Below are 11,876 nucleotides of genomic sequence, written 5' to 3' on the forward strand. Positions count from 1 at the left end.
CACAGTTGGCTGGCCCAGACCAATTGTAGATAAGGCTTTCTAAGATGGATCCCAGCTAGGGCCCCGGGGGTCTGCAGGGAGCTCAGCTAAAGGAGAGAGCAGTTCATACATTGAAACTTACTTTGCCTCGTGTTATCACTTGTTACCACGGTGAAAGAGACAGTGTCGTCAGATTAGATATTCAGAGGGTTTTATGAGGAAAAGTGATATTAGAAGTGTTCTGTATTGTAGTAAATACACATAACATAAAATTTACCATCTTACCCATTTTAAGCGCACAGTTCGGTGGTACTAAGTACATTCACATGTCGTTCAGCCATTAACCACCATCCTTCTCCAAAACTCATTTCTGTCTAAAATTGGAACTCTGAACCCATTAAATAATAACTCCCCATTCCCTCCCTCCCCCTTCCCCTGGCAATCACCCTTATAGGTTCTGTCTCCTTTAATTTAACTACTTTGAGTCCCTCATATAAGTGGAGTCATACAGTATTTATCTTTTTATGACTGACTTATTTCACTTAGCATCATATGCTCAAGGTTCATCCACGTTGTAGCATGTGTCAGAATTCCCTTCCTTTTTCAGGCATTCCAGCAGTTGTACATATCACATTTTGTTTATCGTTGTTCATCCATTGACACACACTTGGGTTGCATCTACTTTCTGGCTATTGTGAATACTGCTGCTATGAGCATGAATATCACTTTTTTATTTTTTATATTTTTGAGACCATTTCACTCTGTCACCCTGGGTAGAATGCAGAATCATAGCTCACAGCAACCTCAACCTTCTGGGTTCAAGCGATCCTCTTGCCTCAGGTTCCCAAATAGCTGGAACTGCAGACGCCCACCGTAACGCCCAGCTGGTTTTTCTGTTTTTAGTAGAGACAGGATCTCACTCTGCTCAGGCTGGTCTTGAACTCCTGAGCTCAGGTGATCCACCTGCTTCAGCCTCCCAGAGAGGTAGGATTGATTACAGACGTGAGCACCCAGCCTGAGTATCACTTTTAAGGGAGAATTAAGGCTGGAGGTATAGTGGCTCATGCTTTTAATCTTAACACTTTGGGAGGCCAGGGTGAGCAGATTGCTTGAGGTGAGTAGTTTGAGAAACCATCTCTACTAAAAATAGAAAAAAGTTAGCCAGGCATTGTGGTGGGTGCCTATAGTCTCACCTACTAGGGTGGCTGAACCAGGAGGATCCCTTGAAGTCAGGAGTTTGAACTTGCTATAAGGTAGGCTAATGTTATGGCACTCTACCCAGAGTGAGGTTCTGTCTTTAGAAAAAAAGGAGTGGGGCTTGGTGCCTGTGGCTCAAGCGGCTAAGGCGCCAGCCACATACACCTGAGCTGGAGGGCTCGAATCCAGCCCAGGGCCGCCAAACAACAATGATGGCTGCAACCAAAAAATAGCCAGGTGTTGTGGTGAGTACCTGTAATCCCAGCTACTTGGGAGGCAGAGGCAGGAGAATCACTTGAGCCCAGGAGTTGGAGATTGCTGTGACCTGTGATGCACAGCACTCTACCCAGGGCGATAGCTTGAGGCTCTGTCTCAAAAATAAATAAATAAATAAAAATAAAAGGAGTGGGGGCCAGGTGCAATGGCTCACGCCTGTAATCCCAGTACTTTGGAAGGCTGAGGCAGGTAGATACCTTGAGCTCCAGAGTTCGAGACCAGCCTAAGCAAGAGCAAGACCCTGTCTCTAAAAACAACAGCTGGGCATTGTGGCGGGTGCCTATATCCCAGCTACGTGGGAGGCTGAGGCAAGAGGATTGCTTGAGCCCAAAGTTTGAGGTTGCTGTGAGCTATGATGCCACGACACTCTACCGAGGGTGACAAAATGAGACTATCTCAAAAAGGGCGGGGGGGGGGAGGGGACAATTAAGATTCATGGGTGAATGTTGTTACAAGGAGGCACAATAACAGGAGGAAAGTTTTCAGTGGTCAAGAGTTCTTCAGACTGCCCCAGGAGGTAGTGAGCACCTCATCACAGGGGCTGGAGGGACATCTTATTGGCTACTTGGCCATACGTGGACCCCTTTGGGAAGAAATTTCCTACTGGGTGATTCTCAGGATTCTTCCCATCCTAGGGTTCTGGACTGGAGAGGAGCTGAGGGGCCACCCACTGCCTGCTGATTGAGCTAGCTGGGACTGGCTTGCAAGAGCCAGCAGAGGGCACCAACTCCCATTTTGTTCCTCATCTCTGGCAAAGCTTCTCTGTGGACAGACAGCAGCAGATGACAACGTTATCCTGCCATCTGCTTCTTAGCATGGGAACATGTCGGCAAGCTTTCCATCTAAGGAGGGGCTGCATGTTGCCCACCTCACCTTCTGTGAAGAGGGGGTTGCTGGTCAGTGGGGAATAATGGAGAAATGGGAGGAGGGGTCCAGAAACTGAAGGCCACAGAGATTTCTCCTTTTTGGCAGCTCCCTCGTGTCCTGCTTGCTCAATGGAAGCTTTTGTAGACATTGTTGTATGTGCCAGTGTTCAGGGCCTCCGTAAAGTTTAACGTATGTTCCCACAACCTCAAAGAAGTGCAAGACATGCCCCAGAGCTGGGCCTGGGCCAAGCAGCAGCAAAGGCAGATTGGGTGGTTGGGAGGGCACCGAAGCCCCTGACTGTGCCCTGCACACTCCTTCCCTGGGGCTGATGTGTTCCAGGCTCATTTCTGTGTATGTGTCTGTATAAATGGGATAGTGCTTTCAATGCACTGCAGGAGTGCCTCTCAAAAGAACCCTGTAGCCAAGTCTTTTGTAAAGTGAAAAATCCTTTTGTAAGGTGAATAATTGTACTGTTTATCTGCTTGGGAAGTTCCAAGCCTCTCAGGGGAGAGAGGGAGTTGTTTGAAGGCCATCTGGCCCACCCCAGGCCCATGCCTGATTCTCCTCTGGAGCATCCTCTCCAAGTAGTGAGAAGTCCATATTTAAAACCCCCAGTGGTGGGAAACTTATGACCCCCCGCCCCCCGGGTTGGGTCATTTCATCTCTGGACAGCTCTGCTCATTAGAAATGGAAACGTACTCTGAGCATTTTTTTTTAATTTATTTTATTTATTTATTTATTTTGAGACAGAGTTTCACTTTGTCGCCATTGGTAGAGTATCCTGGCGACACAGCTCACAGCAACCTCCAACTCTTGGACTCAAGCGATTTTCTTGCCTCAGCCTCCCGAGTGGCTGGGACTACAGGCGCCCGCCACAATGCTCAGCTATTTTTAGAGATGAGGTCTTGCTTTGGCTGAGGCTGGTCTCAAACCCATGAGCTCAAGCAATCCACCCACCTTGGCCTCCCAGAGTGCTAGGATTACAGGCGTGAGCCACTGCGCTCAGCCCCTTCTTTTTTTTTTTTTTGGTTTTTGGCCAGGGCTAGGTTTGAACCCACCACCTCCAGCATATGGGACCAGCGCCCTACTCCTTGAGCCACAGGCGCCGCCCAGCCCCTTCTTTCTTTAAAAAACACAAAACTCTCTGAAGTTTTTATCCTTGGAGCCTTCTATTTGCAAGTTACATTGAATTGAATGTGACCTTTCTTTGTGTTTACTCTCTTGATATTTGACAACATGGAACTTAGTCTTCTCTTCTTTGGGCTAAAAGATCCCGGTTTCCTCATTTGTTGGATTTTGATAGTTCTTTTGTCATTCTGATGGTTCTGCTTTGACTTTGCTTGGGTTGCTATCCTGTATCCATTTGCAACCAGGGGACCCATCAATTAAAGCAGTTCTCAGGAGTTGTCTGTCGGTACCAAGGACAGACGTCTTCTAGATCTGGCTTTTCCTCTGTAAATGCAGCTCAAGAGCTGTCATGACAGGAATAAATTAACCATTGCCTAAAATTTCAAATTCATGCTTGCTACTAAGTCACAACCCCCTCATTCAGAAACTCATGGAGATTTTTTTTTTTTAACGTCAGGTTTTCTTAAGCAAGGAGTGGCATGATCTGGTACTAACAGAACTCTCTTCTTTTCCCTAGAATTGGTCGGGCATGAAGTGTCAGTTCAAACTGCTGCGGATGGGTGTGGCCTTGATCTGCAGTAAGTAAGGATGGGGCAGGTGGGGTAGCGGAGGTAGAAAACCTGGGGCCCCGCCCTGGGGTACAAAGATGGCACAGTGCCCTCCCCTTCAGGGGTTGTGATGAAGAAAAGAAAAAAAAATGTGGAACACATTGAAAGTGTACAAAAAAGTGTGGATAAGAGAAGCTTGTCGCACTATGCGGCCTTTCCCTTTTCTCCCCCTTCTTCACGTTTTTACTGACATGTGATATGCAAACAGGAAAGTGCTCAATCCCAGTAACCAGATTAAGAAAAATAACTTCTTAACCTTTTAGGTCACAGAGTTGATCCTTGAGATCCCCTGTTGAAACTTAGAGAATTTCCGGGGCAGCACCTGTGGCTCAAAGAGGTTTAGGGTGCTGGTCCCCTTTGCCAGAGGTGGTGGGTTCAAGCCCAGCCCCAGCCAGAAACCACAAAAAAAAGGAAAGAAAGAAAGTTAGAGAATTTGGCCAGCACTTGGGGAGGCCAAGGCGAGAGGATCACCTGAGCTCAGGAGTTCAGAACAGCCTGAACAAGAGCAAGACCCCATCTCTACTAAAAATAGAGAAACTAGACCTCGTACAGTAGCTCACTCCTGTAGTCTTAACACTCTGGGAGGCCGAGGTGGGTGGATTGCCTGAGCTCACAGGTTCAAGACCAGCATGAACCAAAGCAAGACCCCCATCTCTAAAAATAGCTGGGTGTTGCGACGGATGCCTGCAGTCCCAGGTACACAGAAGGCTGAGGCAAGAGAATCGCTTGATCCCAAGAGTTTGAAGTTGCTGTGAGCTATGGTGCCATAGCACTCTACCAAGGGTGACAAAGTGAGACTGTCTTAAAACAATAATAAAAATATTGATGAAAATATTTCAAATGGGGCGGTGCCTGTGGCTCAAAGAGTAGGGCGCCGATTCCATATGCTGGAGGTGGCGGGTTCAAACCTAGCCCTGGCCAAAAAAAAAAAAAACAAAAAAAAAGAAAATATTTCAAATGGTATATAAAACCAGCACATTGTACCCCATGATTACATTAATGTACACAGCTATGATTTAATAAAAAATAAATAATAAAAATAGAAAAACTAGGCTGGGTGCCTGTTGCTCAATGGTTAGAGTGTCAGCCCTGTGCACCAGGGATGATGGGTTCAAACCAGGCCAGGGCCTGCTAAACAAAAGAAAAGAAAAGAAAAACTAGCCGGGAGTTGTGGCAGGTGCCTATAGTTCCAGCTACTTAGGAGGCTGACGCAAGAGGATTGCTTGAGCTCAAGAGTTTGAGGTTGCTGTGAGCTATAACACCACAGCACTCTACCCAGGATGACAAAGGGAGACAATATCTCAAAAATAAAAAAGAGAGAGAGAGCGCGAGAACTTGTCTCCAGACAAAAATCCATATACGCACGCATGGGCACACAGGTACACACACTTCTCTCAAAAGTAGCAGTTTTAACCGGTTCAGGGAGCCCTAAGAAGAGGCTGTGGTCAGAGCCCTAGTTGTGAGAGGTCAGTTCTACCTGCAGAGGTCATGTCGAGTGTTAAAGACAAGCAGATGTTCACCAGGTAGACAAGGTGAAGGAGGGCATTTCGGGCAGAAGTGCTACGTGAACAAAGATACAGAGGAGTGAGGGTCTTGGCCAGCACGTTCGTTCACAAAACTGAGGAGTGAGGTGTGGGACTCTGTGTGGTTGTGATTTGTGATCAGAAGTAAAGCTAGTGAGATAACAGGAGTGGTCAGATTATTAAGAGCTTTCGATGCTAAGAAAAAATATATACTTCACCCTGAATGCCCCTGGAGACCACTGGAGGGCTTTTAGCGTGAAAGTTATTGACAGAGAACCAGAGTTTTAGAACACCAGGCGGCGGTGTGGAGAATGGTGCGGGGGTGGGAGGGACCCGAGGCCGAAGGGCTGGTTCTGAGATGGAAGGAGATGAGTCGGAACGGAAGCAATGGAGGTAGGAAGAGAAGGGGACTCACAGTTCTCATTCAGTCCTCCAAACATGTTTACAAGAGGTAGGATTAGGCTTAATTTATAGGCAGAAACTCAAAGCGCAGAGAGTTAAGTTCCTGTGCCCAAGGTCACCCAGCTAAGAGGTGATAGACTCAGCCAGCCTGTGCCATTTCTAATGCCCCACACTTTAGCCAGCTGGGCCGCGAGCACCTTGACCTTCTCTGCCGGGGCCATGCACCTGCTGTGTGAGTAAGAGGAAGACGGAGCAGCACACGTGGGGTGGAGGGGCAGGCCTGCTTTATTTCACTTCCCTGTTGCATGGTTCTTAGGAAATTGTGTGTGCCCATGGCCCACTGTGGGGCTCTCCAGATCTCAGTTTTCTGTATGGGGATGGAGGCTTTCTAATCTCAGAAAGGATCTTCTGGACTTAAAATTTAAGGACTCCGGGTGGCGCTTGTGGCTCAAGGAGTAGGGCGCCGGTCCCATATGCCGGAGGTGGTGGGTTCTAAACCTAGCCCTGGCCAAAAACCACACACAAAAAAAAACTTAAGGACTCCTTGAGTCAAGGCAGTTGGGCACAGTGAGGTGGGGGTGGGGATGAGCATAGCTTCTGTGTCTGTTCTTGAAGGAAACAGAGGGATGAGTCTTGCTGGGGTTTTGTTGTTGTTGTTTGTTTGTTTTTTGAGACAAAGTCTCACTCTGTTGCCCAGGCTAGAATACCCTGGCATCAGCCTAGCTCACAGCAACCTCAGGTTACTGAGTTCACGTGATCCTCCTGCCTCAGCCTCCCCATTAGCTGGGACTACAGGCACCTGCCACAATGCCCAACTAATTTTTCTCTTTTTAGTAGATACAGAGTCTTGCTTTTGCTCAGGCTGTTCTCAAACTCCTGAGCTCAAGGGATCTTCCTGCCTCGGCCTCCCAGAGTGCTAAGTTACAGGCGTGGATTAAAAAAAAAATCCACTGGGCATGGTGGCTCACACCTGTAATCCCAGCACTTGGGAGGCTGAGGTGGGTGGATTGCCTGAGCGCACAGGTTTGAGACCAGCCTGAGCAAGAGCGAGACCTGGTCTCAAAAAAGGGCCAGGTGTTGTGGTGGGAGCTTGGGAGGCTGAGGCAAGAGAATCACTTCAGCCAAACAGTTTAAGGTTGCTGTGAGCTGTGATGCCACAGCACTCTACCCAGGATGACAGAGTGAGACTCTGTCTCCAAAAAAATTTTTTTTGAATAAAAATAAAATGTTTATTAAACCCAGGACCTGGTGAAGAAATGAGAGGGATGTGTTGGTCCCTGGATGCTCCTTTTCTGCCATCTATTGGCCATCCTTGGAGTTGCAGGGTCCAGTCCAGTAGGCTGGGCAATCCCTAGGAGAAGAAGGAAGGTCCCTGGAGGTCCCTGCAGGGTGGTGAGGGGTGCGCTGGCTAATTCAGTGGCAGCTGAACAAAATTCCTCTCAATGGGCTTTTCTTCAATTTGTTACAATTTCCTTGGTTTCTTCAGGGGGATAAGTTGCCATTAATGTTTTACCAGCATAGCCTGGTACATAGAGGCTGAGGTTTTCTATGGATAGACAGATGGGGAAATTGAGCCTCCCTCACAGCATGACCACAGACATGCGTGTGAGAGTCTCTGGGCTTCTGCACAAGCTATTCCCCTCTGCCTGCAACATTGTTCTTAGGGTCTGGTTCCAGTGAGGTCCTGTTCAATATTCAGACCTCAACTCAGATGTCACCTGTTCAAGGAGGTCTTGCCTGACTTCCCAAACTAAAGACTCTCCCTCCTTGTGCTGGCCTTGATTCTACAACACCTAGTTCTCTCCTGCACATGTATCTCCTCCTGAAATTATCTCATGTTTGTACTTGATCACTGGCATATCGCCAGACTCTGTGAGCTCTGGGAGAGAAGAGGCTTGTCTGTTTCCTTCACTGCTGTGTCCCCAGTGCAGAGAAGGGCCGCTGCGGGGGGGGGGGGGGGGGCGGGTGGTGCACCAGCCTCCCCCTCAGCTCCTCCCAGGGCCCTCCCATGACTTCTGTCTGCTTCCTCCCCTTGCAGTGAGCATGGAGTTCGGGCGGGCCGTGTGGCTCCGCTTCCACCCCTCGGCGTATCCCCCGTGCCCTCACCCAAGCTTCGTGGCGCATCTGGGTGGTGTAGCAGTGGGCATCACCCTGGGCGTGGTGGTCCTGAGGAACTACGAGCAGAGGCTGCAGGACCAGTCGCTGTGGTGGATTTTTGTGGCCATGTACACCGTCTTCGTGCTGTTTGCCATCTTCTGGAACATTTTTGCCTACACCCTGCTGGACTTGAAGCTTCCACCGCCCCCTTGAGGGCTGGCAGAGGAGGGGAGGGAGCAGCTTCTACAGGGAGTACCTGTGTGCTTTTACTCATCACCAGCTCAGTGAGGACAAGCAGGTGAGGGTGGGACCCTCTGGGCTGCTGTAATATTTGTGCTTTTGGACAGTGAACTCTTTCCTGAAAGGCATCTGGTGGAGGAGTTGAATGTCACGGCCATAATTTTTCTAGGCTGCTCTGACGACACTGGGCCAGGGTGAAGGCTTAGGGTGGGCTGAGAGTGGCTCCCCTCCTAGGCTGGGCTCAACCCCTCTTGCAGACAGAGATCGAGCAGCAGCCTTCTCCCCCCTCACCCTCGACCCTGAGAGACTCCACGCAATGGAGGAAGGCTGGAGAGTTGTCATAGGCAGGCAGAGATAACTGCAGGCCAGGCAGGGTCCCCTCTATAGCTGCTGGGCCTGGAACACGGGTGAGAAGAGGGCCTGTGGTAGGCCTGCTGGCTTTGACCTGGCTTAGACCTGAGTGTTCTCCCCTGGGGCGTGTCACTGATCACTGGGGCACGACCTTGACTGCCTGATCTGGGCAGAGCAGGAAGATGCTGTAGCACTGTGCCCCACTCCTGCCCTGGGGGTACCCCGTGAAAGAGACCCAACAGTGAGGAACAAACTTCACCCCAAGTCTCAACCTGAGGAAGATGCAGGACCCATCTTAGACTCCTCCCTCCCTCCCTTCCAGGATGTTGACGTCTCATACCAGTGCCCAGCCTGTGTGCCCTGCTTTGCTTTTAGGGTCTTTCTTTCGTTCCACTGCCCTGGCTCTACTTTGGGCCTCTCCCTTGGAGACAGTGTTTTGATCATGCATGTGTGCACACGCGCCTGTGTGATGGGAGAGACAACGTGAGGCCAAGTGGAGCATGCAGAGGGGCACAGATGGGGAGGTGTCTGTGAGAGGAGAAAGGTGCCGAGACGTGGCAGAGTGTGGAGTGGGTCGTGGTTGCTGAATGTCCTTGCTTTTTGCAAAGCTCGCCCCCTTCTTTCCCATCTCCTGTCCTCTCCAGGCCCCTCCCTGAGCATCACTGATTAGCAGGAGAATCGTCCATGCTGGAGGGACATCTTGAGCCCTTCTAGGGCCCCTTGGGATGCTGAAGTTCCCTCACCTTTGCCGGGTTCTGCTCTTGCCTTCCTCTGGGATGGCCTTCATATCTGAACAGGTTCTGTTCTGTCTCTCTAAGGAGAGAGGAGCTTTGGGGAGGCAAGAGATGCCCAGGCAGGAATATTGAGTCCGTATGTCCATTTGAGTTGGGGGGGACAAGAGGCTGCAGTAAGAGGACTTACAAGTTAGGTAGAAAACTGCTTCTGAAGAAAAATTACTAGGTGCCTGGATGATTGTCAGAGGTAAAAGATGCCAGTAGATGTGAGAGAGAACATGGAGATTATCCATCCGCTCCCCCCCACCCCCGACCCCCAATCTCACAGTTGGGAAAATGAGGTCTCAAGAACGATCTGGATGGCGCCTGTGGCTCAGTCGGTAGGGCGCCGGCCCCATATACTGAGGGTGGCGGGTTGAAACCCAGCCCCGGCCAAAATGCAACCAAAAAATAGCCGGGCGTTGTGGCGGGCGCCTGTAGTCCCAGCTACTCGGGAGGCTGAGCCAAGAAAATCGCTTAAGCCCATGAGTTGGAGGTTGCTGTGAGCTGTGTGAGGCCACGGCACTCTACTGAGGGCCATAAAGTGAGACTCTGTCTCTACAAAAAAAAAAAAAAGAAAAGAAAAGAATGATCTCCTAGCAGAGGGCAGTGCAGGCTTTGAGTGGAGGGTGTGAGGAGGATGACCTTTGACAAAATATGCCATGCCTTCACACTGCTGTTAGAATACCCTGCTACTAGTAGTCCAGAAGGACAAAGACCCCAGGCCTGGGAGGTGGAGGGGCTGGGTCTATGCAGGAACCATGACAGGAGTGTGGGAACTGTTCTCCACCAGCCTATGTCCTTCCAGGCCCCTGAGTATATCAAAGCCAGCCAGGCCAGGCATTTGGGGGTCTTGGGCCACGGTGGCTTCCTGTCCTAGTGATTACATGTAAATGGGCAGGGTCTTCCCACCCAGGGACATACCCACCTATATGCAGGCTGTGCCAAGTTCATACTGATCTTTGCCCAATGCTGAATAGATTTTCCTGGTGCCATTCCGGAGGTCATGCTACCTTTGTGCCAAAGCTATGAGGGGGACTGTCGACCTGAGGCAGCATGGGCCCACATCTTTGGAGGGGCCCTGAGGTAGAGCTGAAGCTCCCTTCTCTAGTCTCAGCTCTAGATCAGGATTGCATCAGCCTGGAACATCTTGTCTGCCCTGTTTGCCATTCTCAGCCTAAGGAGCTAGGGCAGCGGTACTCAACCTGTGGGTCATGACCCACAGGAGCTGTACTAAAGGGCTGCGGTATTAGGAAGGTTGAGAACCTCTGAGCGAGGGGCTGAGAAGACTTAGGTAATGATGGAAAACGAGCCAGGACTTTGCTTCCTCTGCCGTGGGCTGTCGCCGCAGATAAGCCTGAGCAGAGCTGTCCCTTCCCAGAGCGGAAGAGAATCCCCTCCAGATTCCTGTCCTGGTACCAGGAGGGTTTTCTGGGAGGTGGGTGAAATGAGCAGAGTGCCACCCCTGTCTTTGTCTGGTGTGGCCTAGAGAGGGGTCTTCCTTCAGGGGTGAGAAGGCAATGATCTAGAAAGTTCCAGAAAGCCCTGGGAGAAGGACCCACTTCCCTCAGGGCTTGTGATGGAAGGTTATTACTGAGAAGGGTGGCCTGAGGCAGAATTGCATGCCCCAGCTAGTGAAGTCTGCCCTCCCAGATTGGAGACTAGAAAAGGGAGCTTCAGCTCTACCTGTCTACCTCAGGCCACCAGCCCCGGCTGCACACCCACCTACACCACCCTCTCTGAACCATCACCTCCCAGTAGGGCTACCGAGTGGGGACAAACGAGTCAATGTCACATGACCTAGGCCTCTACCATGGCCAAGAGGCAGCCATCTGGCCAGAAGGGTTTACTTGGTGGCATCTGGCTTGCTCTTCAGCAGGTCCTACCATCCCTGAAGTTGGCTGTGTCCTCCCTTCCCCCTTCTTCCTCCTGGGGCAGCTGCCAGCAAGGAGGCTGGTTGTAAATCTTCAGGGCACTGCCAGGGGAGTAGGGGGAGTAGGTGGGCCTCTCATCCACAATAGGATCTGGAAAATGAGAGCTGGGGAATCCCCAGACTCACTTGCTGCGGATGGGAGAGAGAAATCATCACAGAAATGGGGGAAGGGAAAACAAACCTTCAAAGGAGAAATTTCACTTTAATGATGCCATTCATCATTCGTTTTTTAATTAGCAAAAGCTCCCTAATGAGTCTCTTTTGCCTGCTAATAGGACTCTCAATTTCCATGAGAACCATTCTTATCCCCGAGGATTAGGGGAGCCATTGCTCACCAAGCCAGGCTCATCCTCTGGCTTCCAATTTAATGTGCATAATGCGGATTCCCGGGTGGAGTCGAAGCTCTTTCCTGGCATCATTCATGTTGCTCCCAGGGCTGGCTGGAAAGCATCAGTTCTCTGCCTTAAAAACAGTGCCCAAAGTGAACTGCCCCTCCAAGGAC

General features: G+C 50.3%; 1 protein-coding gene across 5 annotated transcripts in view; it reads left to right on the forward strand.

Annotated features, from left to right (window-relative positions):
• Positions 1 to 10,085, forward strand: part of RHBDL3 (rhomboid like 3) — a 55,138-nt gene extending 45,053 nt beyond the window's left edge. For 4 of the 5 annotated variants that reach the window (XM_053568981.1, XM_053568982.1, XM_053568985.1 and 1 more), the window contains 2 exons: positions 3,965 to 4,025; positions 8,019 to 10,085. In XM_053568981.1, the coding sequence (XP_053424956.1) occupies positions 3,965 to 4,025; positions 8,019 to 8,290 (333 nt within the window). In that variant the 3' untranslated portion in view covers positions 8,291 to 10,085. Of the gene's footprint in view, positions 1 to 3,964; positions 4,026 to 4,719; positions 4,894 to 8,018 lie in introns of those variants that run through there. The other variant, XM_053568983.1, reaches the window with a different exon arrangement.
• Positions 10,086 to 11,876: the final 1,791 nt, after the last annotated feature.

This window comes from Nycticebus coucang, chromosome 18, assembly GCF_027406575.1.
Source record: "Nycticebus coucang isolate mNycCou1 chromosome 18, mNycCou1.pri, whole genome shotgun sequence".
Classification (NCBI taxonomy): Eukaryota; Metazoa; Chordata; class Mammalia; order Primates; family Lorisidae; genus Nycticebus; species Nycticebus coucang.